General features: G+C 41.3%; 1 protein-coding gene across 1 annotated transcript in view; it reads left to right on the top strand.

Moving 5' to 3' along the window:
- LOC104329966 (netrin-4) overlaps positions 1–21207 on the top strand; it is a 54455-nt gene extending 33248 nt beyond the window's left edge. Inside the window, exons 4-10 of the mRNA XM_009935121.2 lie at positions 2028–2154; positions 3139–3327; positions 11101–11314; positions 12084–12220; positions 13222–13290; positions 14418–14588; positions 17199–21207. Of these exons, the coding sequence (XP_009933423.1) occupies positions 2028–2154; positions 3139–3327; positions 11101–11314; positions 12084–12220; positions 13222–13290; positions 14418–14588; positions 17199–17335 (1044 nt within the window). The 3' untranslated portion in view covers positions 17336–21207. The remainder of the gene's footprint in view (positions 1–2027; positions 2155–3138; positions 3328–11100; positions 11315–12083; positions 12221–13221; positions 13291–14417; positions 14589–17198) is intronic.
- The last annotated feature ends 4681 nt before the right edge of the window (positions 21208–25888 follow it).

The raw sequence follows: 25888 nt of genomic DNA, 5'->3' as shown, positions 1-25888 counted from the left end.
TCCCCTCTGCTAGCTGCATGACATATCTGGTCTGGGAGGATTAGAAACCGGGGAAGCGGAGAGCAAATTGCTGCAGGGAGATGGGTTTGGGGGCAGGGGAGCGCATCCACACAACTGCGCTTTTGAACATTTCTCTCTTGATCCCAAGCTACCTGCTACGGGAAATGGGGGAGGGGGACTGCAAAAGGAGAGCCTGACTTTCAGGAAGACTATGGAGAAACCTAACTCACATTAGTGGTGAGATTAAAGGATTAGATTCAATTCACACCCCCGTCAAAATGAAATCTCAGCCTCTGCTTTTTGTGTAATGTGCAGCGGGCCAGAGCAGTGACAGCGGTGTTACAGAGCTTAGCATCCTCAACAGCACATGGAGGGAGAGGGGTCTAGTCCCTGATTTCTGTGCATTTCCTGCTCTTGTGCAAGTGTCGTCTTGCAAGTGAAATACCACTAATTAACAGCTTCTCTTGTGATGGCTGTAGAACATGACCTGTGGTCCCACTTGGTGCTTTCTCCTACTTCCTATGCTGGATATGTCCTCAAAGAATTTCTCAGGGGCATCCTTTCTCTGAGGCATTGCAAACAGATATTGGAATCCTTTTTCTTAATTAAAAAACAAAACAAAACATGAAACACAACAAAAAAAACATCCTGTAAAGCACTTCTTGAATGTAGCTTGCTATTACAGAATCACGTGCACCAAATTACACTCTATAGTGGAACTGGCTATTGTATTCCCGGTGTGAGAAGTGACTTGTGAACAGAATCAGTTGCAATAGTCACTTTCTGTCTGAAGGCTGGACTAGCTCAGTTTCCAAGGTCAGGTTTCTGGTGTGAATACCTGATTCCAAAACTGACATATATTAGAATATTTCCATGGTTAAAATTCATCACTGTGTTCCAATGAAGGCAGATAAGTACAGAGGAAGCAAGTTATTTTTTCAAGTAATTTTTCGAGCAAATGGTCACAGAGACAACTCTTCTATTAAGACAGCTATAGTCAAGACTTTTTGCACTTATTTCTTTGTTTCCCCCTCAAATACTTTGTAAACTGTTGTTTCCTAGCTTAGGTGGATTTAAATGCTTAGTGCGGATAGATCAGCCCCATTCTTCAGCCATGCCAGCTTTTATTAATTTTTGTTGAGTATCTTCCAATTTCTCATTTATCTAGTAATAAAATGTTCAAAACTAAACGCAGTATTTCAGGTACAATGTCCTGTCTACTTGGAGTGACAATGCTCTTACCTACATAGTCCAAAATATTACTGTGCCTTTTCTGCTAACCTATTCCTTGCATATTTATCTGTAAGTGGGCAGGATGGTGCCTACTGAACCTAAGTCTCTTCAAACATCAGTGCTTTCCTCTTACAGAATATGTGGTTTGGATTGTTTTTCTGTGGGTACACTGATTGGTATTTTTCCAGGTTTTATATTTTTGCTACATTTTTAACTGTGCTAGGAGATCCAGGATTACTTGCTCATTATTCTAACATTTTATAATTTAGCAATTCATGGTGATTTCATTGCCCTATATTTATTCTCTCTTCCAGACCACTGTTAATGTCAAATAAGGCAGGGTCCAGTGTCCTCTCTTAGGCTGTGCTCTCCTGTGACTCAACTCTGCTAGCCAAGAGTATATTTGACACTGCCTGGAGGTGACTACCTGCTCAGGCTCTTTGCATGCTCTTGCCCTGCACTTGTAAATCAAAATAAGCTGGTTTATCTCACCTGATTTAAACAGTCTAGGGGCTGTTCATCAATGTAGTAATAAACTAGCCAGCCAGCGAGTTAAAATGAAATTGTTGCCACATGCATTTAAACTGAAAGATAGAGGAAAAATCTACATCATTAGTGACTGTGTGAAGAGATAAAGCTACACACTAAAGCTCCAGGCTCTGTGGGTTTCCTAAGAGAGCCAGGCAGCTGAGTGGGAGTTGTGTAGGAGAAGTCCCACCTCCTTGTGAGGCTGTTGGGCACTCCATCATGTTGTTGCTTGTAGCTATTTGAATGTATTCTCCTTCCCCTGACAGGTCCATGGGAAGTGTGTGTGCAGACACAACACAGCAGGGGACCACTGTGAGAAATGTGCACCGCTATACAATGATCAGCCTTGGAAGCCGGGAGATGGAAAAACAGGGGCACCAAATGAATGCAGAAGTAAGTGGGAGTTTACTGATACAGGCTTTCAGGATGAGCACTCACCGCACCAGCAGGCAAAGTTCCTTAGCAAAGAATTCTGTCGATTTACACTAACGGTGTCATTACAGGAACTGGGGATAAGTTGCTAGTCGTTGATGGAAAACTTTAGTATGCATGTTGTTTTACTGCAGCTGACCCATGTGGGCTACTGGGAAGTGGAATTTACAAGGCAGAAATCTGTTCTTCATGCAGCTACGTCCCCTCACGTGTTTTAGCACTCCAGGATTTTGTGCAAGGCTTACGATACAGAATCACAGAATTACAGAATGGTAGGGATTGGAAGGGACCTCTGTGGGTCATCTAGTCCAACCCCCCTGCCGAAGCAGGGTCACCTACAGCAGGCTGCAGAGGACCTTGTCCAGGCGGGTCTTGAATATCTCCAGAGAAGGAGACTCCACAACCTCCCTGGGCAGCCTGTTCCAGTGCTCCATCACCCTCAGAGGGAAGAAATTCTTCCTCATGTTCAGGCTGGAACTTCCTGTGCTTCAGTTTGTGCCCATTGCCCCTTGTCCTGTCGCTGGGCACCACTGAAAAGAGTTTGGCCCCATCCTCCTGACACCCACCCTTCAGATATTTGTAAGCATATATTAGGTCCCCTCGCAGCCTTCTCTTCTTCAGGCTGAACAAGCCCAGCTCCCTCAGCCTGTCCTCGTCGGAGAGATGCTCCAGTCCCCTCACCATCCTCGTAGCCCTCCGCTGGACACTCTCCAGCAGCTCCTCATCTTTCTTGAGCTGGGGAGCCCAGAACTGGACAGAGTACTAGATCACAACCACCCAAGCTTCTCAGACCCTAGTTTTTATGAAAATCAGGATTTCAGGCAGATGAAATATATTAAATTCAGAGATTTCCTCCATGATTCACAGTAGGAAAATGATACCATTTGCATAGTATTGCTGTGTCTATTATATAAGCCTGAAATATATTCTCCTGTTTCTCAACAGAGTGTCGCTGTCACAACCACGCCGATAGCTGCCATTTTGATCTGAGTGTTTGGCTGGCATCAGGAAAGCGTAGTGGTGGAGTCTGCGACAACTGTAAGCATAACACAGAGGGACATCGGTGTCAAAGGTGCAAACCGGGGTATTACCGAGATAGAGGGAAACCCATGTCTTCTCCAGAGGTCTGCAAACGTAAGTGACTGTTGTTACACACGGTGAAGGCAATTGAATGGTGGAAGAATTATTAAAAGAATGATTAAAAGAAAGAAATCAATAACTCCTACAGAATCAATAACTCCTACAGAAGTAACTCATAAGTATTACTATCCTTTCGTTGTATTTTGTTCCTAAAATACAGTTTTCTGATCAAAGGTCATCTTCATGGTTATCTGTGTCTATTTCTCCCCCTGGTATCACACATTATTTTTGTGATAACTGCTACAGTTCCCCAAATGCATTGCATTCTGGGGAAGAGTACATTCTTCTTGTGCTTGCATTTAAAATAATATGTTCCCTTTCTTCTTGAGGCACATGTTATCTAGCTGTTTTTTTCTGTATCTCTCAAGACTGTGTGTGCCTATGTGTGAGCTATTGTTAAATTCCATTTGACAGTGCAACACCTGTGCACATAAATGTATATAATAATGTCTATAGGAGGTATAGGAAGCATGTGACCATGCATATCCACTTGGGAACAAATAGATCGGAGCTCACTCAGTCTTGTCTCTGGATTCTACAGCTGTATTACGGGGTGCTCTGCCCAAATTAATTGCCTCATTAACACTTCAGCAGGATGTGTTAGGAAGTAACTCGGGCATAGAGGCACTAATGTGGGTACACAACCTCTGGATCAAGGTAGTTTGCACCTAGCCAGTGTGGAAAATAGCCCAGATCTCCCTTACTTAGTGTAAACCTTTCCTGAGTATCCTGCCAGGCTTCACACATCTGATTCCATCTGGCATCTATTTGGGAGGTTGCTATTTCCAACAATATACATAATTTCATTTGTTCCTTTGGATAGTTTTCCTTCCCCATAACTCAGACATCAGTTGCCAGCACAGAGAACTTCATCCACTGTCATCTATACTCATGCTCATCGGCATCATGTGCTTTTGAATTTTTCCTGACCCTTTGATGGTCTTCATCAAGATTCCTCTTACAAACACTCCACTCCCTGGGATTCTACAGCCTGTGATATTGCTTAAACTTTCTATGCACAACACTTCCTATATTTCTGCTCTTCTGTGTTCTTTCCACTGGATCTTAGTGCCAGCACAGGCTGCTTCCACACGACTCCTTCTTTTTGATTTTGCAGCCTTCCTCACAGAACCCTAATCAGCAGACAGGGCCAGGGGTGAGCTTGTCTAAACTCACCCTGCATCCCGTAGTGTTCCATGGTAGCCCCTTTCTAGTCCTGTTTCTACTCAGAGCAGATTTGTTACAGAGAAATATTGTAATGAAAATAAAATGTTATGCCAGAAGATTAGTTTCCAGTCTCATAGTACCTGAAAGGATCTGTGTATGAACTCTTGCATTTAACAGCAGGGTGATGGTGTAGTAACCAACATCATGTGTAATACTAGATAACCGCTAAAGTCAAGGAGCACTGGAGAGCAGAAAAGAGGAAAAAACATTGTTTGAAAATACAGTCTATCTGTGTGGAAACCCTAGAACAGTCTGCCTGGGTGAAATCAGACCTTGACTCTACCTCTGCCTCTTTTGTCTGGTCTGGTTACAGGCCTCTCGGTACCTCCTGCCAATACTCTGCATAGCAAAAGAAAAACTGTTCAGAAATTTACCTTGTTGAAAGAGCTTTACTCCTATCGTGCCAGTCGAGAACAATAATGTTCTTTTCACCTGGGAACATGCTGCTGCCAGCAGAAGGGCCCCCAAATGCAATTGTTTCCACTCTGACTTGCACGCTCAGGCCTCGGTCGCTGCCGTCCCACTTTAGCCACCTGAAAGTTATATGTCTTCTCTGAGCTCCCTGTACAGTCAGTGAAGAAACAGTGAGACCTCTAGGGAATGACTTACTGCAGTCTAATGTAGATGCCCAAGACAGATGAACTGAATTTCCCTCTAGAGGATATCTATTTCTCTTCCTCGACTTAAGAGGTATTCTGGATCACTGGCCTGCACTAGAGTTTCTGTTGGCTGAGGAGAATCTAGCGGGTTTGATTCAGCATTATTGCAAAGATGTAAGCATAACCCTATCTATGCAATATTCAAGTCAACAGGAACTTTCACAGGCATGTTAAGGCATGCATGAATGCTTGCCACGTCAAGATATAAGGAAAGGGTATTGCAGTTCACTCTAGAAAGCCTCAGCTTTTATAGCAGACTGATGTGTGTGCACGATGCTTGTACCTGTGTGGAAACAGAAGAGGCACTGCAGATATAACTACAGAGTTAAGAGAAACCTGCGATGAGGTTGGTTAGTCTGTGCCTTTTTCCCTTTATTTAAGGTGAGGAAGAGAATTCCCACAGTGACATGTGATAAATTACTTTAATAGGGTAGTGTCTTGAATGATGAAAGAACTGACCCCCAAACACTTCCCCATGTGGTTCGTGGACAGTGTACAAGTGTGCACTTCATGTTATGCTGTACCTCTGCAGAGAATTTTCAGAGAACGTTTCACTACTTTGGTAGTGACAGAAAATCCAGAAACACCAGTGCAGACAGGGAGAGTTGTTTTGGCTAGAACAGACTCCGTTTGATAGAGGGAATATTTCACCTCCAGGACCACCATCAGCTCCTTATGCCTAGAGCTGATATTAAACTGACAGGTCTCATGCAGGATGTAAGATAGAGGCCCTCTTCTCCATCCTTTAGGTTGCAAAATTTGCATTGCTATTAAACTTAAGCTGGTGTGGTCTGAGTAAATTGTTCAGGTTCTGTGACCCTAAAACCAACTCTGGTTATTCAGTAAAAAACAGTTACTGTTCTGAGTATTGCTCATATGTAATGAATCAGACAATTAGACCACCGAGTACACTGCTGGCATACCTCAGCCTGCTGATCATAAACTGAAGAGCTACCACTTCTGGATTAGCATGTTTGTGAGGATTTAAATGTACCAATTCCAAGGCATCGTCTCACTTTGAGAAAAACCAAATGAAAAACCCACCCACTGGGCAAGTGCTGAAAAGCAGTAATAAACTGCAAACAGTAGACTGAATGGATGACTTTAGTGAGAGCAACCTGGTCCTCAGCTTCCCGTTTTGAACTCAGAAGAAAAAAAAAAACACCTCAATGGGAGATCAAAACTTGACCCTTGTGTACAGTAGATACTGAGCTGGGAAAGGAAATCTGATGAAAAAGCTGAATGAAATGCTGTGCTAATCCCTTTGAGAAAGCACGCTTGAAGAGTGCTCTGCCATCCAGAGCAAAGTCTAGGTTCAGCTGTGACATCCCCCTCAGGCTCCCAGAAAGTTAACAGGACACTGCCCAGGCCCAGGAAGAGTTTTTAAGCATTAGTCATAATAATGAACAGCATTCTCTCTTAATCACTGCTAGGAAAAAAAAGTTGTATAACAATTGGATGTCCCGGCACTATCCAAACCACCCTTTGCTGACCCTCCAGTGTGAGACTGCAAAGACATTCCCTTGAAAAAAAATCTGTTGAAATTTGACATGTAAGTGTGAATCTGTTATTCCTTTTTGTCTGCAGAGGTAGCCTGCCTCTGATCCCTTTGCTTCTTCTGTTCCTAGCAGCTGGGGATGAATGAGAGCTAGTTTGTGCACAGAGCCTTGTTTTGACACCGCTTAGATCTATATTAAAAATAAAAAAAAAAAGGAAGGCATGAAAAGAGTCCCAGAGCAAAGCACACACCTGCCTTTTATTGGGGGTGATGACACAGGATTAAGTAGTTTGGATATAGACTTGTATGTGAGCTTTGACTCGGAAGCCTAATCGTTTCCTAACCAATGGTTAGAAAAGCTGCTGTATACTTGGTTCTTTCCTGTGGCTTATTTGGAGGCTTAAAGGATCCTTCTGAAATTGCACCATCTTTTGTACTCAACCTTTGCTTAGTTTAAAAAATAATGCAGGCATGTAGACCCATTAAAACAGGTCTCCAGGAAAATAAGCTTTTTTACTCTAAGCCCAAGGGTTGAAAATTAATATGTGCCCAGATGCACGTGCGCACACACACACACACTCTGAAAAGCTCTGCTTCTCATCCTTTTACTTCTGAGCAGAGGGAGTGAACTTTTAATTGTAATATCACAAAAGCCTGATCACGTCTTGGTTCAAAGTCTGTCTTAACCAGCTCTGACCACACACATAGCTGTCTATCTTATTTTCTTCATTTAAGAAACATCGTTGACTGAGTCAATCCCCACAACTGACATACTTTAAAAACTGCCCTGTTTTGGTCATGTGCTCCAAAGATGAACATGTATATATTTCAGATTCAAAAGACTTTGATTTTTAGTTTTGCATGTTTTTCATCAAATAGCCAGAGTCTGCTCATAGCTGTATCTTATGTGGTATTCTTGGACAGAAGTTTAAGGCAAGATACCTCAAAGCCCACTGAATTACTTGGCGCATTTGCTATTTTCCTGTAAGTTGGGACCATACTGTTGCAACCAGTATTATATTTTACATCTGTGTATAATTACACGGGAAAGACAGCTGTGCTGAGGGCAGACAGATTTATTGAGGACTTAAGTGGAGACTGCTGTATGAATTATTCATTTTTCATTATGCCTTGTCTCCTCCTTTTTACAGTAGTTTCTGACAAAAAAAAACTTACTGTAGGAGTGAGACTAAAAGGCAAGAGGATACTTTCTGGTACTTTGTGACTGATAGCCCATTCTAAAGTACAATGATGAAATTTTTCATTACACTGCTGTCAAGGGGAGAACGAAAACAAACCAGCCATCTCTGAGCCAGAACTGTCTGCACACCGTCCCTAACACAATTGATGACGCCTTTGACAAACAAGGCCATTGTCATGTCGGCTGGTGTTTTGTTAGACAGGGAGGTGGATGGAGAGAAAAATAGAGTTTGCCAAGAGAAAAGAAGCAAAAATCAGCAGGGAAAGGTGCTGTGTTGCGAAATATTGGGAAATGTAAAAGGGTGAGGTTTTGGAAACTTACTTTTATGTTCCTTTAATCGTGAGGTTTATCTGCAAATCTGTGGTCCTATTTAACAGATTAAACCTAGTCATCAACAGCTGCCCCTTCAGCATGTGATATGTGGGCTCTTATTTTGGGAGTTACCTTAGATGCACGACTGGGATTTTGGCCGTAATACTCTGGAAGCCAGACAATGTACACACCCAAGCTGAAATGCTAAATAAACACAGACTGAGTCAAGCATTCGCAAGCCACTTGTATAACTCATCTGAAAGTGTTGTACATTTATTTATTCAGCTTGTTTTCTGATCCACCAGAAGATGTCCCAGTTTCTGATTGGGGAATATGCCCCACAGTTCATTTGGGAACATGAGTTTTCCTGAAATGTAGCCCCAAAATGAGGGGAAAAAAAAAAGCACTTTTTCCCCCACGTCCTCCTCAGCTCCTGCCAATGCTGTCAGTCCTGTAATACTTTCCCTTAGGGATAGCATGGGAGAAGGCCTCATCTTCCTGAATCAGGATCTAGTCTCACTTGGAGATACGTAGTCTCGACAGGCAGTCTAATGATGCTAGTGATCTACCCATCTGTTATGTGACCATAAATGATGAAACCTGAAAACTGGTACTAAGATGGGAATAAAGATGGACTCAGAAGTTGCAGAAATACAAGAAAATTCAGGTGAAAACTCCAAAGGTAGGTCTGACATACAGAGATATTACAATGAAAGCAGAAACCTGGATTCAAGCCAACCCAGATGTTGGCAACCTCTTACTTCTTATAGCTCAGACCTGCCTGCAGTAATGGAAGTGTGTTTCCCCTCCTTATCCCCAAATCTATGATATCCACTTTTTTCAGTGACAGACAGAGCTATGTGTCTCCTCTTTTAGGGTGATGTAGTCAGCCCTGCAAAAATCTGGGCAAAAATAATTCAAGTTGAGCAGCAACAAATCAGAACTTGCCTTTGAAACTGTCAGTGCTAATGAGCCCTTCATTGTCACACCTGCTCTCCAGAACTGACAGCAAAATCCCTGGGTTTGCTCCCAAAGTCAAGACTGCTTTGTGACAAACAGGCAAGCCTGCTGCCATCCGCCAACCAGCTCATTGTGTTGAGTACATTGCCCATGACAGCACGCTTATTTTCTGTCCTTAGGCTATTGTGCTAGTGTCCCTTGAAAACAACGGACTGAGATCCGTCTACAGCAGAGTGTAATAATATTATTAAAAATATTGGCATAAAGAACACAGGCCATGGTGAAAAAAATGACTATGTAGTAAGCAGATCATAAGAGAAATGCCCTTTAAACAAAATTGCTCACCCTTTTTCTTCTACTATTTTCAAAACATATCTTCTTTTCTTGAGCATCAAATATGAGGTTGCAGATGAAAATGAATCTGTCCCTGCTACACTTAACACTCTTTATGGTCAAATACTTGCCCCTTCCCCTTGGAAAAGGATGTGTGGAATCAATGTGTTCCTTTGGTCTCTTCTCTGTGAGCTCATGAAGAAAAGTAGTTGGATTAGCAGCAATGATGGGCAGACTTCAAAAGCTTTGGAGATCATGTTTGGTTCAGATAAGCATCCAAAATCTGTCCCCTGATCCAAGCTATCTAAACACCTTGGGTGTCCAACATTTAATTGAAAATCTCTGTTAAAGAGGGTCTTAGCCACAAGGTTTTTATTTCTGCCCCCTTCCAGATGGATGAAGTAGTGATGCATTTGCTTCTCAGCCTCTGCTACAAGCAAAAGCCAGGGCACGTTGCTTTGTTAATACAAAAAAAGAGCTGAAATATGAAGGCCTGCAGTTCAGCTCAGTTCTCATTTTAATCAAACTTGTTTGAATATCAGAAATGAGTGGGTATATTTATTGCTTGTATTTTACCTCTGCAGAGCTGTTGGCACAAGCCTGGACCATCTCAGCTACCCTCTGCCCTGATGGAGTGGAGTCAGCTGTGTTGGCTTTGCACCACTATATATGACTTCCCACCTCATCCCCTGATGCTGTCTCATTGGGAATGTACTGGTTGCAGGGGATCGTGACAATTTACTGTCTGTGAAGGCAGAGCTGCCTACAGGAGCTGTACCTATCTGTTTTATTGCCCAGTCGACTTGATTTGCCAGGCTGATGTCAAACTGGCAACAGCATTAGAAAGATCTGTGTTATTTTCCTCCCATTTGCTCATCTCCAGCTACACGTAAAATACGTCTAGTGCGTTTAGAAATCTTCTTTGATTCTGTCCTCCTTCATTATAACAAATCTGCTCATGTATTTGTACAAAAAAATTTCATCAGCTTCCACACAGACATAAAGTACTGCATGGTGAGATGTGCTCCCTAGAACTCGCACTGAAGGAAATTTGTGGACTCTTTGGAGACAGAAATCAAAAAATGTCTCAGGTCATCTGAACCACCTGCATAAGCTGCATCTAGACCCAGAGGAAACAGTAGTTTTGTGATCTCTGCCTTCATAGGAAAGACAACAGAGACAATAGCTATCATTTTTTACCTTGTCCATGCTAGTGAATATTTTCGCAGAACACTTTAAAAGTGAATCACATGCAAGCCCCTTCAAAAAATACATAGTGGAGGCTTCCTGCCACCGCTTCAAAATCATATATGGTCAAGATTTGTGTAGCAGGGAAGAACTGACTTTCAGACATAAATGGGTCCCAGATGTACTTGGTTTTCTGTGCTTAATGAGTTAAAAAGAAACAACAATAACATTGCAAATGTAAGCTGATGATGTAATGTTTACCTGTTCTGTCTTAAAACTGCTGAGCATATAAGGAAGAGGGCATGAGCTTATCAATCTTGCAAAAATGTCACTTAACCATATGACCCCTGGGCACATCATCTCAGTCACCTCTTACCGTATCTCCGTAGCTTGCGACTGCCAGCCAATGGGTTCAGCCAACGCAACTTTCAGCAGAAGCTGGCGATGCCACCCCAAGACGGGATTCTGCTACTGCAAGCCAGGTGTGGCGGGCCCCAACTGCGACAGATGTCTCATGGGCTACTGGGGCTTTGGAGAAAATGGCTGTCGCCCTTGTGACTGTGCCAGAGACTGCGACCAGCACACTGGAAACTGTTTCAACGGGTAAAGAAGCCCTCCTTCGGGTTCACTTTGAGATGGGATTCTGTGAAATGAAACAAAGATTAACTGAAATACTGCAGCAACGACAGTAATTGGAGGGTGTACAATCATTTGAAAAGGTGTCTGTAAATCATAAAAGGTTTCTTAGATTCCATTTGGTGACTGGCATACTTTTAAGTCTATTGGATTATCCAAGGCAACCATGAAATTATGACTTTTTGCAGTAATAATAGGCAACTCCACAACCCCATGGAAATATGTACAGCATCTTTAAATGCACCTGTTTGCCTTGGAAATAGATGGAAGCGTCTGGAGAGCTTGCCACTCATCTGTGCCCAGGGTAAAATGAATTACAAGGTCTCCCTCTTTTTTTGAGAGGGCAGGCATCTATACCCCAAACATGCATTAATCAGTACAGAAATCCTATGATTTGCTGAGCGACTGCAGTTTTATAGGTCCTGCAGGTGTCCTCAGTTCCTAGTGACATCAACAAGTGGTCATTAACTTTGAGTTACTTAACTCCATAAAAACAAACAAACAAAAGCAAAAAAGGCCCAATATAGTTACTTTAAAAATGCTAAGTCAGCAGTAGTAAGGCCCAAATAAAAGCCTAGATTTTGTGATCTCTCTATATGGCATGAAGTCTTGCTCTTCTTTGCACTCCCAGCCTGAAGAAAGCAAGCTCATCTGTCTGGATACAGCCACGTTACAAACATCTTCTTCCCACTCTCTCACGTCCTAACCACATCTTCTGTTTTCTGTGTCCCATCAGCTATGACAATGAGCCATTCTTTAACATCCCCATTGGGGGACGAATCCCTGACCTTGTGCAAATGCCTACCAACGAGAGCGAAGAGGAGTGGAAATGGAATGACCATGAGCAGGGATTTTCTGCGCTGAGGCACCCAGGTACAGCCCAGAGTCTGGGAACATTTAGTAACTTCACTCAGTGCCAGTTCTCACTCCTCTCCACCCTGACTTAAATTCCCCTACTCAGCTCTACCTTGTCGGTCCCTCATCTGCTGGCAACTTCTGCTAATCTGAACTATATAGGTTTATCATCACACTGACATTACTATTTTCCAAACCAACTGTACTGTCTGACTTTGGTTTTGGAAATTGATAAGTCATGAATAAGATTGTGTGGAAAAAATACTCTCCTTTTGTGGTTGTAATTATAGTCACAATGCTTATGATTTTACACAGCTCCTTCTCAAACGTTCAGTTGCTCTTCAGAACCTGAAACGCGATTTGTAAAAAGATCTTGTCAGCCACCACTGAAATGCACCACCGCTGGCGTGCGATGCAAGTGATTTTAAGAGTAAGATATTCCTGGTGGCACAACAGCTCAGGAGAGGAAGTAAAATATACTGTATCCAGCTACAGTTACAAAGTAGCTAGGCTCATAGAATGAGGTGGAGCCTTCAATATTTCAGTAGTTCTCAGTTTTGCTTGCATAGATGAAGGTCAGCACTTACCAGCACCAATGGCTTTGTAAGACCCGGAGGTAATAGTGCCACCTATTGCATATCTTCACTTTTCTGAGAGTGATAGTACCTTAATACCAGCATTTCTTAGTTTATGGGATCGAATAAGGATATTATTACTTACGTGATTTACACCTGGATCTGATTCTTACAAATCTCTTTATTAGTACCAGCTTATTGACTTAGAATAGACACCACGAGGGCTGCATTTTACTTGACAGTACCGATCAGATTTCAGAACAATTACTGTATCATCTAACAAGAAACAGATATGCAAATAACTGAGCTCACTCTCAAACCTACTCTTAAGGTCCATACAGATTATAGGATTTATATACATATAACTTTATAACTGAGTATCATTTGTTCTTCTCATGTCCTGGCTCTGCTCCAACCCTTTGTGTTCTGCGTTTCCCCTGCTAGAGAAGTGTGTGTGCAAAGAAAAGGTGCTTGGAAGCGTCACTGACTTCTGTCAAATGAAATATGCTTATGGTAAGTGGGTAACATGCCCTCAAGGTAGGATAATTTCACAGTGTTCCCTCTATGCATGTTATTAGCTGATAGCTATGAAAAATGACAGGGCTGGCTAAGTAATGAAACAAGAGGTAGGATTTCTTCTGCCTTTTTTGTCTAGTGTCTTCTGATCAGAACTGAATAGCATTTTTCATGCAAGGCTCCGTGGTGTCTCCTTTCTGCCCAGTTTCCCTCTTTACAGCAGAAGGAGTGATAGAATTGTAACTCAGTGGAATGGCTGGCCTCTACACAAAGAATAAATGATAAAAACCTTGCATCTAAATTGCCATTGGTTTTGCACTCACTATGCAGGTTCAAATAACCATGCTTGTTTACCAAGAATGTATTTAATGCTGCCATTTATGAACACCTGGTTCATGCCATCACATGAAGCCAGAAAGGAAGTCTCTGGGATCCAAAGGTTTGATGTGCTTGTGTCATGACAAAACAAAGCTTGCTTGTGAGGCTGATTTAGATGAGACGACCCTGCCAAAAAGTTATGGGATCCTATTAAATTAAAGGAACTGAAATTTATCATGGCAACCAGGTGCTGGGCCACAAAACAAAAATGCTTTTTCTGGTTTGTTGTGCAATCATGGAATTTCAGCCATGTGACATGCCTGCAGTCTGCTGGGAAACTTCCCCACTTCCTTCTTGCAGAGTAGACTGTCCTTCCCACAGGACAAAAATTTTGAGGCGCCAGTGTAAACCTCAACACAACTTTTCAAATTGCAAAAATCTGAAGCCTATAATCAATGCACTTAAAATCTGACTGTTAGCTGCTGATTCCACCTTTCCTATGTATACGTATCATTCCTATGATCTCCAAGTGTTTGACAACAGCCCATTAAAAAGTAGTTGCTAAATAACATGATGAAAGGATTAGTTAACTACTTCAATAGAAAAATTGTAATTTTTCTTCTCTAAATTTAGTTAGAAGAACCACGACTGAAGTTGACCAGCATTGGAATACACTTTCTGTACAACTGCAGTCTTTTTTTCATGTCTTCTTTCAAGGTGTTTAAAATCTACCTTTTAGCAGCATAAAACAAAATTCATTTAGAAACTCATTGTGGTCTCTTCTATCTTGATATGTTTTCTGGCAGTGATAAAAGCAAGAATCCTATCAGCTCATGACAAAGGGACCCATGCAGAAGTTGTTGTGAAAGTGAAGAAGGTCCTGAAATCAGGCAAAGTGAAAATTGCTCGGAGCAACAGAAGCATTTACCCAGAATCTTGGACCAACAGGGGATGTACATGTCCCATTCTCAATCCTGGTAAGGACAAAATGCATACCAAGTATTTTCCTTCCCCTGTAAGCAGGGGTGACAATTCTTTATGAACTTTAGCTTGCTTTCATATCACTGGAAGTTGGTGGTCCTTGGGACCATGTCCTGGGATCAAATCCCACTAAGACGAAGACTTATGGGCATCATCAGGGTGATGAGTAGTGTACGCTGGGGATCACGTTTCATTATTCAACCTTACACCACAGAAAACGGTGACTTGCCATCACTCTAAAAGCAGCACCTGACAGAAAAATTACCCCATGTATTTTCTTCTGACTAGATTAAAAACATATCCACTAAGTGAAAGGAATTCCCTCTGCTTCACTTAAAATGTAAGGTTTACTCTAACCTTTAAGACAAGTTCTCAGCTGAAATTAACCACATACAAGAGAAAGCTGTTTTAGGAAAGGCTGTGTCAAATCGAACTCTGTATGAATTTTTCCTGTTAGGACAAAATGAACTGTACTGTCTCAAAACCAAATTCTGTCACCCATTATTTGTATCAAGTGAAAGATTCCATCTGAATTTGCATTCAAGTGTAATATGGACCCCAAGCTCTCTTTTTGGGTGTAGTTCTTGAATTTGCACATAAAACTTTTGGCTTAATGTAGTCCAAACGGATAAGGTGTTTTCCTTTACTTAAACTCCAGTGGCACAGTTCTGCATAAGTAAGAATTTACCAGTGCTCCCTATGAAACTGTGGGAGCCCTGAATCAGGCATGAATAAAACATATTGCTTAAATATGATGAGAGTACATCTGACCCCACACAGACATTCAAAGAGGGAAAATATCACAGGACATTTATCTCCTTTGTACGTCTCCAGCTTTACTTTGCACCTCTTTGGAAACATAGGGCTGAAGAGCTACAGCTCAGAAATTCTGATGCTAGAGATACAGGTCTTATGCCATTGCCTCTTGATAAAAGCTATGGACAGGTCCCCATCACTGCAGTTCTGCAGATTTCAACATATTGTTTGACTGAACCCCTGCCCCAAGATCACTGTATGCCCTGACTCATGATAGAAACCTTACTTTTTCCCTCTTCTTGGGGCTTTGACACCCTCATTTCTATACAAACATCAGCAGTTGCTTCCCAGTACACAACTTGCAAGGAGGAGGGCAGCAGTGGCAGGAGGGGACAAAGGTGTAAATAGCAGCCACCAGATCCCTGCAGATCTGCGTGCAGAACCTCACACATAACTTGCCCTGGGTGCACCTGTTTCTCTAAATTCTCATCAATGAGGTAATTTTACTTTCTACAGATAGTACAACACAAAGAGTGCTTACACATCTACTAAGGCAGTGACATGACTATTCATAGTACTTGTTTCTTGTCTCTATGTGTAGTTACCCACTTTTTTGTTCACAGACCTCTTTTTTGAGGCTCTGCTACCTGTATCTTAAGGTTATAATCTAGGAAGTCTGGCATACTATTTTCACGTATAATACCAGCTTCCACATCTGTTCAGATCAAATTCTGCTACTTGTCACACCTACACAAGCCAGGAGTAATGCTACTGAAGCACACGAAGTTACAATGGCTTAAAACAAGGGCCAGACAGACCAGACTGAAACCTGGCCCTTTGCACATGGAGGTGTTGAATTTGCAAGCAGTAAAGCCACTGGAACTAATTCAATTTGTAGCTGTAATTCCTGAGCATAATCATATCACAGAATCACAGAATAGTAGGGGTTGGAAGGGACCTCTGTGGGTCATCTAGTCCAACCCCCCTGCCGAAGCAGGGTCACCTACAGCAGGCTGTAGAGGACCTTGTCCAGGCGGGTCTTGAATATCTCCAGAGAAGGAGACTCCACAACCTCCCTGGGCAGCCTGTTCCAGTGCTCCGTCACCCTCAGAGGGAAGAAGTTCTTCCTCATGTTCAGATGGAACTTCCTGTGCTTCAGTTTGTGCCCATTGCCCCTTGTCCTGTTGCTGGGCACCACTGAAAAGAGCTTGGCCCCATCCTCCTGACACCCACCCTTCAGATATTTATAGGCACTTATTAGGTCCCCTCTCAGCCTTCTCTTCTTCAGGCTGAACAAGCCCAGTTCCCTCAGCCTCTCCTCATAGGAGAGATGCTCCAGTCCCCTCACCATCCTTGTAGCCCTCCGCTGGACTCTCTCCAGTAGCTCTTCATCTTTCTTGAAGTGGGGAGCCCAGAACTGGACAGAGTACTCCAGATGAGGCCTCACTAGGGCAGAGTAGAGGGGAAGAAGAACCTCCCTCAACCTGCTGGCCACACTCCTCATAATGCACCCCAGAATGCCATTGGCCTTCTTGGCAGCCAGGGCACACTGCTGGCTCATGGTTAACCTGTCGTCCACCAGGACACCCAGGTCCCTCTCCGCAGAGCTGCTCTCCAGCAGGTCCACCCCAAGCCTGTACTGATGCATAATGACAACGTTGAACCCTGTGTGCCCAGCAGCCAGCACTGACAATATGCACATGAAAGTATGTTTACACGTAAGATGGCACATACATAAACTGGATGAAGCTGGCTAAGATGCTTATGAAATAGAGAAATTCTGCATTTAGTTACGTTTTCTTCTATTTATTGACTAATGTTTTTCCCTTTTTTTTTTTTTTTTAAACTAGGTACTGACTATCTTATAGCAGGCCAGGAGGACTCTAGGACCAGCAAACTCCTGGTGAACATGAACAGCCTGGTGAAACCCTGGAAAGCATATTTGGGAAAACAAGTATCAGATATTCTTCGAATTGGGTGCAAATAATTTCTGCTCCAGAAGTCACAGTGCTGAACTTTGCCTTTTAGTAAAACTGCAGTGAAAGGTGTAGCTAGTTCATGCGTTCCCACTCAACATGCTCCTAGCTGAAATGATGAAAGCAGACTTGTCATCCTTTCTCCTTTTGTGTGCTTAGACATGAAACTTGGGACATGACTACTTTTTTCAAAAAATGCACAGCCTTATCGTACTAAATTAACTAGCGCATCATACATAGGTTACAAGTCAGTTCTTAATTTGAGCCTGGTTCCACACAGCCAGAGAATCATTTTACAAGGTAAAACTAAAGATATGGATTAGTGTTTCCATATTTCAGGTCAGAGCCTGATATTAATATGTATAAGCTGCTTACATAGTACATTCATCACTTGGGTGTAGTTTTCTTTGTAAGTGACCACTAATAAGCAGCAATTTCTTTCAGCTTTACAAGTGTCGTAATACTAAACCATGTCAAATAATACTTCTTTAAAAGAGCTCAGATAGATTTAACATGAAGCTGCAATTATGCCAATATAACGGGTTGCTTTCTAGAAGGCAATATTATCCCATTGCTGAACAGAACAAACTAACATGTCACTTATCTTGGAACAAGGTCCTTTATAGACGTACACTGCTATCATCAACGCTTAGCACTGAGGTCTGCTGCAGAAAACACCTTGGCTCAAACTGAATTCCAAACCCAAACCTTGCTCTCTAAGGTCGTTTTGCTCTTTGCTGTAGTACTTTAGTCTCTAACACCTCAAAGGTTTCACAGCAATTACCACTAAAAAGCCTTATGCTAGGAAAGAGCCAAAACTTGTGAGGAACTAGTAGCTGCTCTAATGTTGAGACTGTAACACTACAAAAGCTACAAGGCAGAAGCAGGAGGAGGTAAATGGATTGGCTGGACTGTGTATTAAATGAGGTAGCTATAGTTACTGTGAGAGCAACCTGCCTATTCAAGCTGCGCTCAAGACCACTGGCATTTGATTGCACTTAACGCTTTCATTCTGCTTTATTTCTCTCGGTCACACTTCAGGTTAACATACTGAAGCTAAGTACCTTCCCATTGTCCCTGACCATTATTTTTCCCTCCACAGAAGTATAGGACTGGTAACATCTTAAGAGGTAGCTACTTAAAACATTCCTTAACACAGTGTTTTGAGGAAATTTTAGTTTAAGACCTGTGTCCCCTGTTTAAGGACTCACGATCAAATGAAACTGGTTGGAGCACACTCCCTCATCAAGTAAAGCAGAAATCGCAAGAGTTCGTCTGTTGTTTCAGGGGGTTACAGAGAAAAAGCATGCACACATGCTATTCTTGCATATTTCTATTTCATGTCTATAATTTTTTAATGCTCTCAGGAAAGAGGAGATATCTTCATTTAGCACTGCCTGACTGGCACATGGAGTATCCAGAAAAACCTAATACTAATGCAGAAGGATGGAAGTCCCAGTCTACAACTTAGCTCATCAGTTTGTTCTCTTTATCACTGGGAACCTAAAAACACAGCTTCTTTCATTCCATTTGTTGCTGTTTTCCTATTTTAACTTCATATTGGCTGAAGAGCAGAAAAACCCTCAGCTCATGTGGAAACAGACAACAGGCAGACAATTACAAAGTAAAAGCCCCACTTTTCTCCCAAGTGCATAAACAGTGTTTCTTCCTCCTCCCTTTTCAGAAAGTCTCCCCTCCTCCATTACCATTTCTTTCTGTCTTTCACTTCATTATTTATTTGTTGTTACCTGAAGTGGTATCCAACAATATGGCATCTCCAGCAAGCCATTTAATTAATGCAATAAAACACTTTTTAACCAAGGACTCTGGCTTAATTTGAAATGTCAGTTTACAGAAATTAAGAGCATAGCAACTGCTTTCTTTACTGTCTCCAGAAATTGCCTCACAACAAAAAGATTGACTTGTTCTCTTTCAACTATCAATAAAGATGTGTACATGAATTTACAGTCTGTTCTCAAAGGACCTCTCAGAATAAATGCAAATCAAGCGTAGATTTAGAATGAAGCTAAGGAACATGCTTTTCAACACAGGCCATTCTACCTGCAGGGGATCTTATTTAATGAAGAACATATTCCATTTTGGTTTATAGTCAGTACCGTATTAAAGCAAACTCCCATCTTCCACTTTTTGTGCCAGACTGGTGATTTTGTGGGAAGGGTAAACATCTGCATAGTTCTCTTCTGTGGATGAAAGTTATTTTTTAATATGGTCATTTACAAGGATTTCCATGTACTGCTAGTAGAAGTACTATTTGGAACAAGAATATTGATACCCTGGTGTGTTCTCTTGGGGCCTACTATAATACAGTGATTAATGACTACCAAATGCAAACACCATTGTATGCAAACAAGATAGTCATCAATCTATCACAGATTTCACATAGCCCAAAAGTAGGCAATACATACACACACTTTAGAGAAAAGTGTCAAGTGAGTGGGGGAATCCAAAAACATTCACCTAATTCCTCCTCCTCCTCCTCATTTCCCTTTCTTTTTGAATCTCTAATTTACTTGCAGGTACCTGTACAGCTAAGACTGCTTCATTCCCTCCATTAGTTACAAACATTGCACTTTTTGTTGCAACTGCTAGCTCTTGTTTAATGGTTTTGCTCTATGGAGTACCAGGTATTCCATAAGCACAGGATTTAATTTTAAAGTGAAAAATGAAAGCACATTAGGGTGAGTCAACTCTGCAAATTGACTTTTTATTGGTATCGCTGCTTCTGCTAATTGGGTATCTCCGAGTTCACAGAGAAGAAAAATAAAAGAATGAGATCCAACCCACACAGAGCTACCACATGCAATCTCTTTGTTCTGCAGTGCTACAATCCAGGTAGCCTATCTGAAAATAAGTATCTAAACAGAAATGAACTGCATAGGTCAAGTTCGAACAGCTATTGATTAAAGAAGCAATGAGAAAGTTTAAACTGATCACCATGAGACTTTGGAAAGGAAAAAAGTTATTTTCTTGTGTAATGGTACCTGAAGTAAAGATCAACATGAGACAGTGCAAGATGAAAACTGTTTTCTCATAGAAGCTGTCAGAACAAGCAAACAAGGTCACACATAGTAAATTAAAAGAACTACCACAGAAGGTATGGTATTCCTGTACCAAAAAAGAATTGTTTTGTAGGCCTGTGTACAGTATCACATACCTTGTGATCCTCTCTGTGACTGTGTGTCCTAGGTGCCACAGGAATACAAATACTAACATAGAACAAAGGATGCCACAGAAGTGGCTGGACAGCTTCTTTTCGTATGTCTAGAATGGGACCTGTCTTTAAAACGGCCCAATTCGACAAGGTGTTTCACAAGCAGTAGCAACCACACACCAAACAATAGCAGCTGGAAATCCTGGCTAAGGATGAAATATAAGCTTTTACCCACAAAAAGTCTGGAAAGCTGTGGAAAATTTGTAACAGAGCAGGTGATAGCTTGAAGCAGAAGCACGTAGAGCAGCAAACTCAGGACTGCTGGAGGTCAAAGCAGCTCTCTAACAGCTGTGCAGCACACGCATCCATGAATACCTGATCATTCTGTCAAGGTGGACTCGTACAGCATCAAAGTACTTCATTAAACGGCCACTGTGAGTACTGAGCCCTAACTCCAATGTACCGACACATTGCTACTAATGCTCCTCCAGCCTCTGCTCTTGGCAAGCAGCTAAGAAGGAAAATGCACCTATGCACAACCTGTGTGCAGGGCTCTTCTGAGAGTGGCTCACTGCTATAAAGAGTAAGTTTTCTCTGTAGCATTTACCATGCTGCTTGATGTAAGCTTTCTTTGAATTGATGTAATTCACATGATGTGCTCCCTCAAGTCCCCCAGACCTGGAAAAGTTAGTGTGTTATTTGTTCTGTGTTGTGGCATGTTTTTCTTTTTTTGTACTTTAAAACTTCAATTAAAAATTCTCAGAAATTTATGTGAGGTTTGCGATTATCTTTAAAATTTTAAACCATGCAATCCTCAAACCGCATGCACATTAATTCTTTTTAAGTTAATAAACCACAAACATTGAAAACTTCAGGCTCTTGCTTCAATAGTGTTAGCATAGAGTCAGGCAAATGGAGAAAAGTATTTAGCTAGTAAGGCAACGATGATGCATGTTATTTTTCTGCTGTGCAACTTACCAAAAAGATGTATATTTGGTATGAGAACATTTAGAGATTAGAAACACAAAACACATACAGTTAATTTATGTCAATGGCATGTTAATCCAATAACTGATCAAAACCCAGTACTGCAAAATCTTACATGTAGGTACTTGCAGTTGCTTAATTCCCATCAGAAATACACACATTGAGTTTTGTTGGTTCGAGGTCTTACTGTGGTCTAAAAAATACTTAACAGGTCCTAAAACTGCTCCTTTAAACAGAGGTGATTTGTGGGATGCAAGGCATAAAAATAGAAATTCATGATAGGTAGCTGGAAGATGCCCTACCTACAAATGCTCAGCACTTAGGTAGACAGAAGTCTGCTCATGCTGGTCTCCATACTTAAAATCAAGCCAGTATATGACAGAGACTTACCCTTGCAACTCTACATTATAGTTGCATTTACTCTTCAGGGTACTGTACAAGTTCTTACCTCACCTGTATCCTTCTACTGAGGAAACTGTACCTCTAAGACCCCGTCTTCATTCTTCACACACTAATGACACAATATTTCCATCATGCTTTTGTCTCGTAGCTTAGTGATGAGAGACATTATGATGTACCACTTGCAAATGCTCAGGTCTGAGTCTTAAAAGAGAATTTTGATCCAGGAGACTGTCCCTGTATATTGGTACTAGACAGCATCTTTACATCAGGTGTTGTGCTTTCACGACAAGTAACACAGGCCAACATGGGACAATGTACAGTACAAGTTCTGCTAGCCCAGATTCTCAGGCCCTCCACTCCTCCGCATTTGAAAAATCATGAGTCTAGCTCTGAAAATACTAACTCAAGATCATTTGTAACATGGCCTTTATGAGAAATATCACAAGCACTGAGGATATTTCCATCATTAACTGTCCAGGTAACACACATTAGTAACATTTGTTACACGCTCCCAACACAAAAACATACTGGTTATCAACTAGACTAATTCTAAATCAGCAGCTTCACACACAGCATGAGAAATGCTAACTACAAGCATGGCATCCAACTATCCAACTCTGCCAATCTTCGCTTGTTCCGTGCAGGGCCAAATAGGAACAAAATAGCTGGATCCAACCTAGTTCATTAGTTTAGGTGCTTTATGTTGCAAGGAGAAAGGAGATGGTCCCTTGGGCCAGGTAAGGGCACAGAGCCAATACCTGTCAGGAGAAACGTGACTGGCTGTAGGGGAAAAGGAAGCAATACTCGTATTTGGGGGTGTATGAGAAGGGGACAAAACGGAAAGCAAAAGGAACCGGGTGGAGACAGCAACACTCATGACAGTAAGAAACAGGTCAGAAACTACGGATGTAGCAATCAAACATCCGTCTCCCACACACAGCACCCTATGAAAGGAATGAGCGCAAGCGAGGGGATGCGTTCACCTTCTCAGGAGGCATAAGGAACTTCTCAGGTTCAGAAACAAACAGACCAACGGGATGTGTCATCAGATCTGGTACAGCAAATCCTATGTCCACGTACCCTTCACATCATTGTTGCGGCATCTGGGTTAATCCGCAATGTGCAATCACTACAAATCTTCCTGTTCTCTTTGTTGTGGCTGTAACAGGGCCTTCGTGAGCTGTCTGCTCACAGATATATCAATACCAATCCACAATAAGCTATTTGTAAAAAAAAAAAAAAACAAAACCCCAAAGCACAATACCGAAAACCTTTCTTCTTGTTTTAGAGATTGCCTCTCCATTCAGGCTCTGGCTGCTGACTATAGTTTATGCTAAGAACATGGAATTCACTGGAGGAAATGTACACACACAAAAATTAAAGGAAAAGTCCATCGATTCTTGAGGAAAGTAAAGTCAGTAACAGACAGGAGAAAAACCACATCCCGACATTAGGTAGTCATGGCCGTACATTCCACTCTCGACACCACAGGGTTAAATGTGCCACTCCAGTTTATTTTCCCTGAATTACAAAAACCTTTTTTTGTATATCAAGCAGCAAACACTGCACTCTCCACAAGCAAGACAAAATATTTTATAATTTCAATTAAACTAGCAAATAGCAGAAAATTAAGCAACATTCCAAGCATTTGGAATGATTTTGATTAAATTAGCAAACAGCACAAAATTAAGCAATATTCCAAGCATTTCAGTGTGTTGCACAGGGCTACTTTCAGTGGCTCTGAATGCATGAAAAGGCTGTTCCAGCTTGAACCACTCTATGAACGCACAAACCCTTGTGCTTGGGGCAGTGATGGGTGAAAAACCCATTACAAGCTTTCATTAATGCTATTAACATTTTAATAGCAGCAGTCTGAACTACGCAGGCTGTCTTTAGTAGAAACAGTTATGCATCACATTTATCAATATTTTGGTATTTTAGCAGTCTTTGACTTTCTTGGCCTTCATAGTAGCAAGATACATGAACACTTGAGAGGAAGATAAGCTGCTGCTTCATCCATGCTCAGCTACAGATTCGTAAGTCTTGAGCTAGAATTCTAGTCATTCTACCCTATGCAGTCAGAACTAGCCTACAGTGAAGAACACTGAAAAAGCACCAAACATTTTGCTGTTTCATGCCTTGAGAACCCCATGCTCTAGCTATGAATTCACCACCAAATTACCTAGTTTGACATTTTACATAACTTCATACTGATTCGTGAACCATGTTAGGTACTATCTTGCATTAGTGGGAAAGAATTACAACACTGGTGTTACAATTGTTGCTGCACCATCTCCACTCTTCCTCTGTTGGGTGGGTCTTCTGTCAAGTTCTTAGTATCACTAACAAAACATCAGCTCCAGAGGCGTTAAAAACAGTTGAAAAACAATGGCAGACAGTTTGGTGCTGTTCAACAAAATGAAGTCATGTCCAATGAGTAGAGCTGATTAAGAATAAATGACAACTGCTGGTAGATTCTCTACACTGTTCCACGCTAACACTACTAGAATTTTAATGAGAAGTAAATAAGTCTAAGAAGCATATCTTTTTTTTCTTCCCTAGGAATAAGAAAGCAGGTTCTACCTATTTAAGTAACAACTTTCCTCAAAGAGATTCATTGACATGTGATCAGATAAGTGCCTTTGATGAACAGGAGACATTGCTGTAAGGTTTAACAAGGACATTCTCAATGAGAACTGCATAGGATGTAGATCTTGTTTCCAACACAGCCCTGCCAGATCCCCAGATCTAACAATCCTTAGAATAAACTGCAAGATAAACATCTCCCTCTAGACACTCATCTGTGTACGCAAGTACATCATTCCTGTTGCAGGGAAGAAGGAAAAAAAGAAAGGTCATTTTCACACCTGAAGCAAGGTCATAGCTCCAGGAAAGTGACTAAACACAAGTTAAAGTTAGGTCTTTGAAATGCAGGTACACTGTACTGCAGAGAAAAGCAGAAAAAATTAGTAACTTATGCAATAATGCAATTTTATCTAATTTTAACCATTTTTCAGTAGTTAACTATACTTTAGAATATATTTTATGTTAAAACAATCACCTGTGAGAGACAATTTTAATAGGCAATCTTTATCCGCATGAGGAGATGTGACACATGCTCCACTGATTCAAGTTTAAGTTGATAGCAGGAACAACCCCATCCGAACAAGGAAGTTATATATGAATTTGTGGCCTGCATCATGCTGGAATTCCAGCCTGTTGATAACTGTCCTATCCAGTCTCCAAATCTATGAGTTGTTTCACTACTGCATTAACTCCAGAACTACAAGGGTGTGCAACTGAAGAAGAATAATTAAAACTGGAAAAATGAAGTATTACATAGCAATACTGTACAAGGCAGTATTTTAGGAGCAATGACAAAAGTCTGTAGGATGAATACAGTTAAAACTACCTCTTTTTATTCTAAAAACTAAATGGATAAAATCCAACTGGAATTATACCTGCACTTAACTGTTCGGGCTAAGTAATTTTTACTAAAAGATTATTCTACTATATCTAGAAGTGTTTCATGCCTTGTTAACAGTTCCTTTTAGCTGAACTCTAATAAACCTTTAACCACACTCAGCACATCAGTTTTTATAGGACAGAGATCAACTAAAAGGCGTAGAATTAAAGACCAATTATTTCACAATGAAAGCTTTCCTTTTTACCACCAATGACTACTTTTGACTTGGCATACAAAAGCACCTGATACACCATGCATAAAATCATTACAAAATGACTCCATGAAAATAACTTCTCAAAAATATTTAAATCTACAATCCACCCTCCCAACCTGCAAGAATCAGTAGCTCACTGATGGCAGATAGACAATCAAGGCATTACTTATGCAGAAAATGAGAAACACATTACAACAGCAACAGACAGAAATATGCAACTCTAAGCTTTATATTCAGACAATAAAAACGTAACTTCTTATTATCTGCTTATTTCACAGGCTGGCCACATATTGCCAGGGATCATTTTATCATCTTTCTTACAT

The sequence above is a fragment of the Opisthocomus hoazin genome, chromosome 11, assembly GCF_030867145.1.
Source record: "Opisthocomus hoazin isolate bOpiHoa1 chromosome 11, bOpiHoa1.hap1, whole genome shotgun sequence".
Lineage (NCBI taxonomy): Eukaryota > Metazoa > Chordata > Aves > Opisthocomiformes > Opisthocomidae > Opisthocomus > Opisthocomus hoazin.
This window is presented reverse-complemented; position numbering and strand designations above follow the sequence as displayed.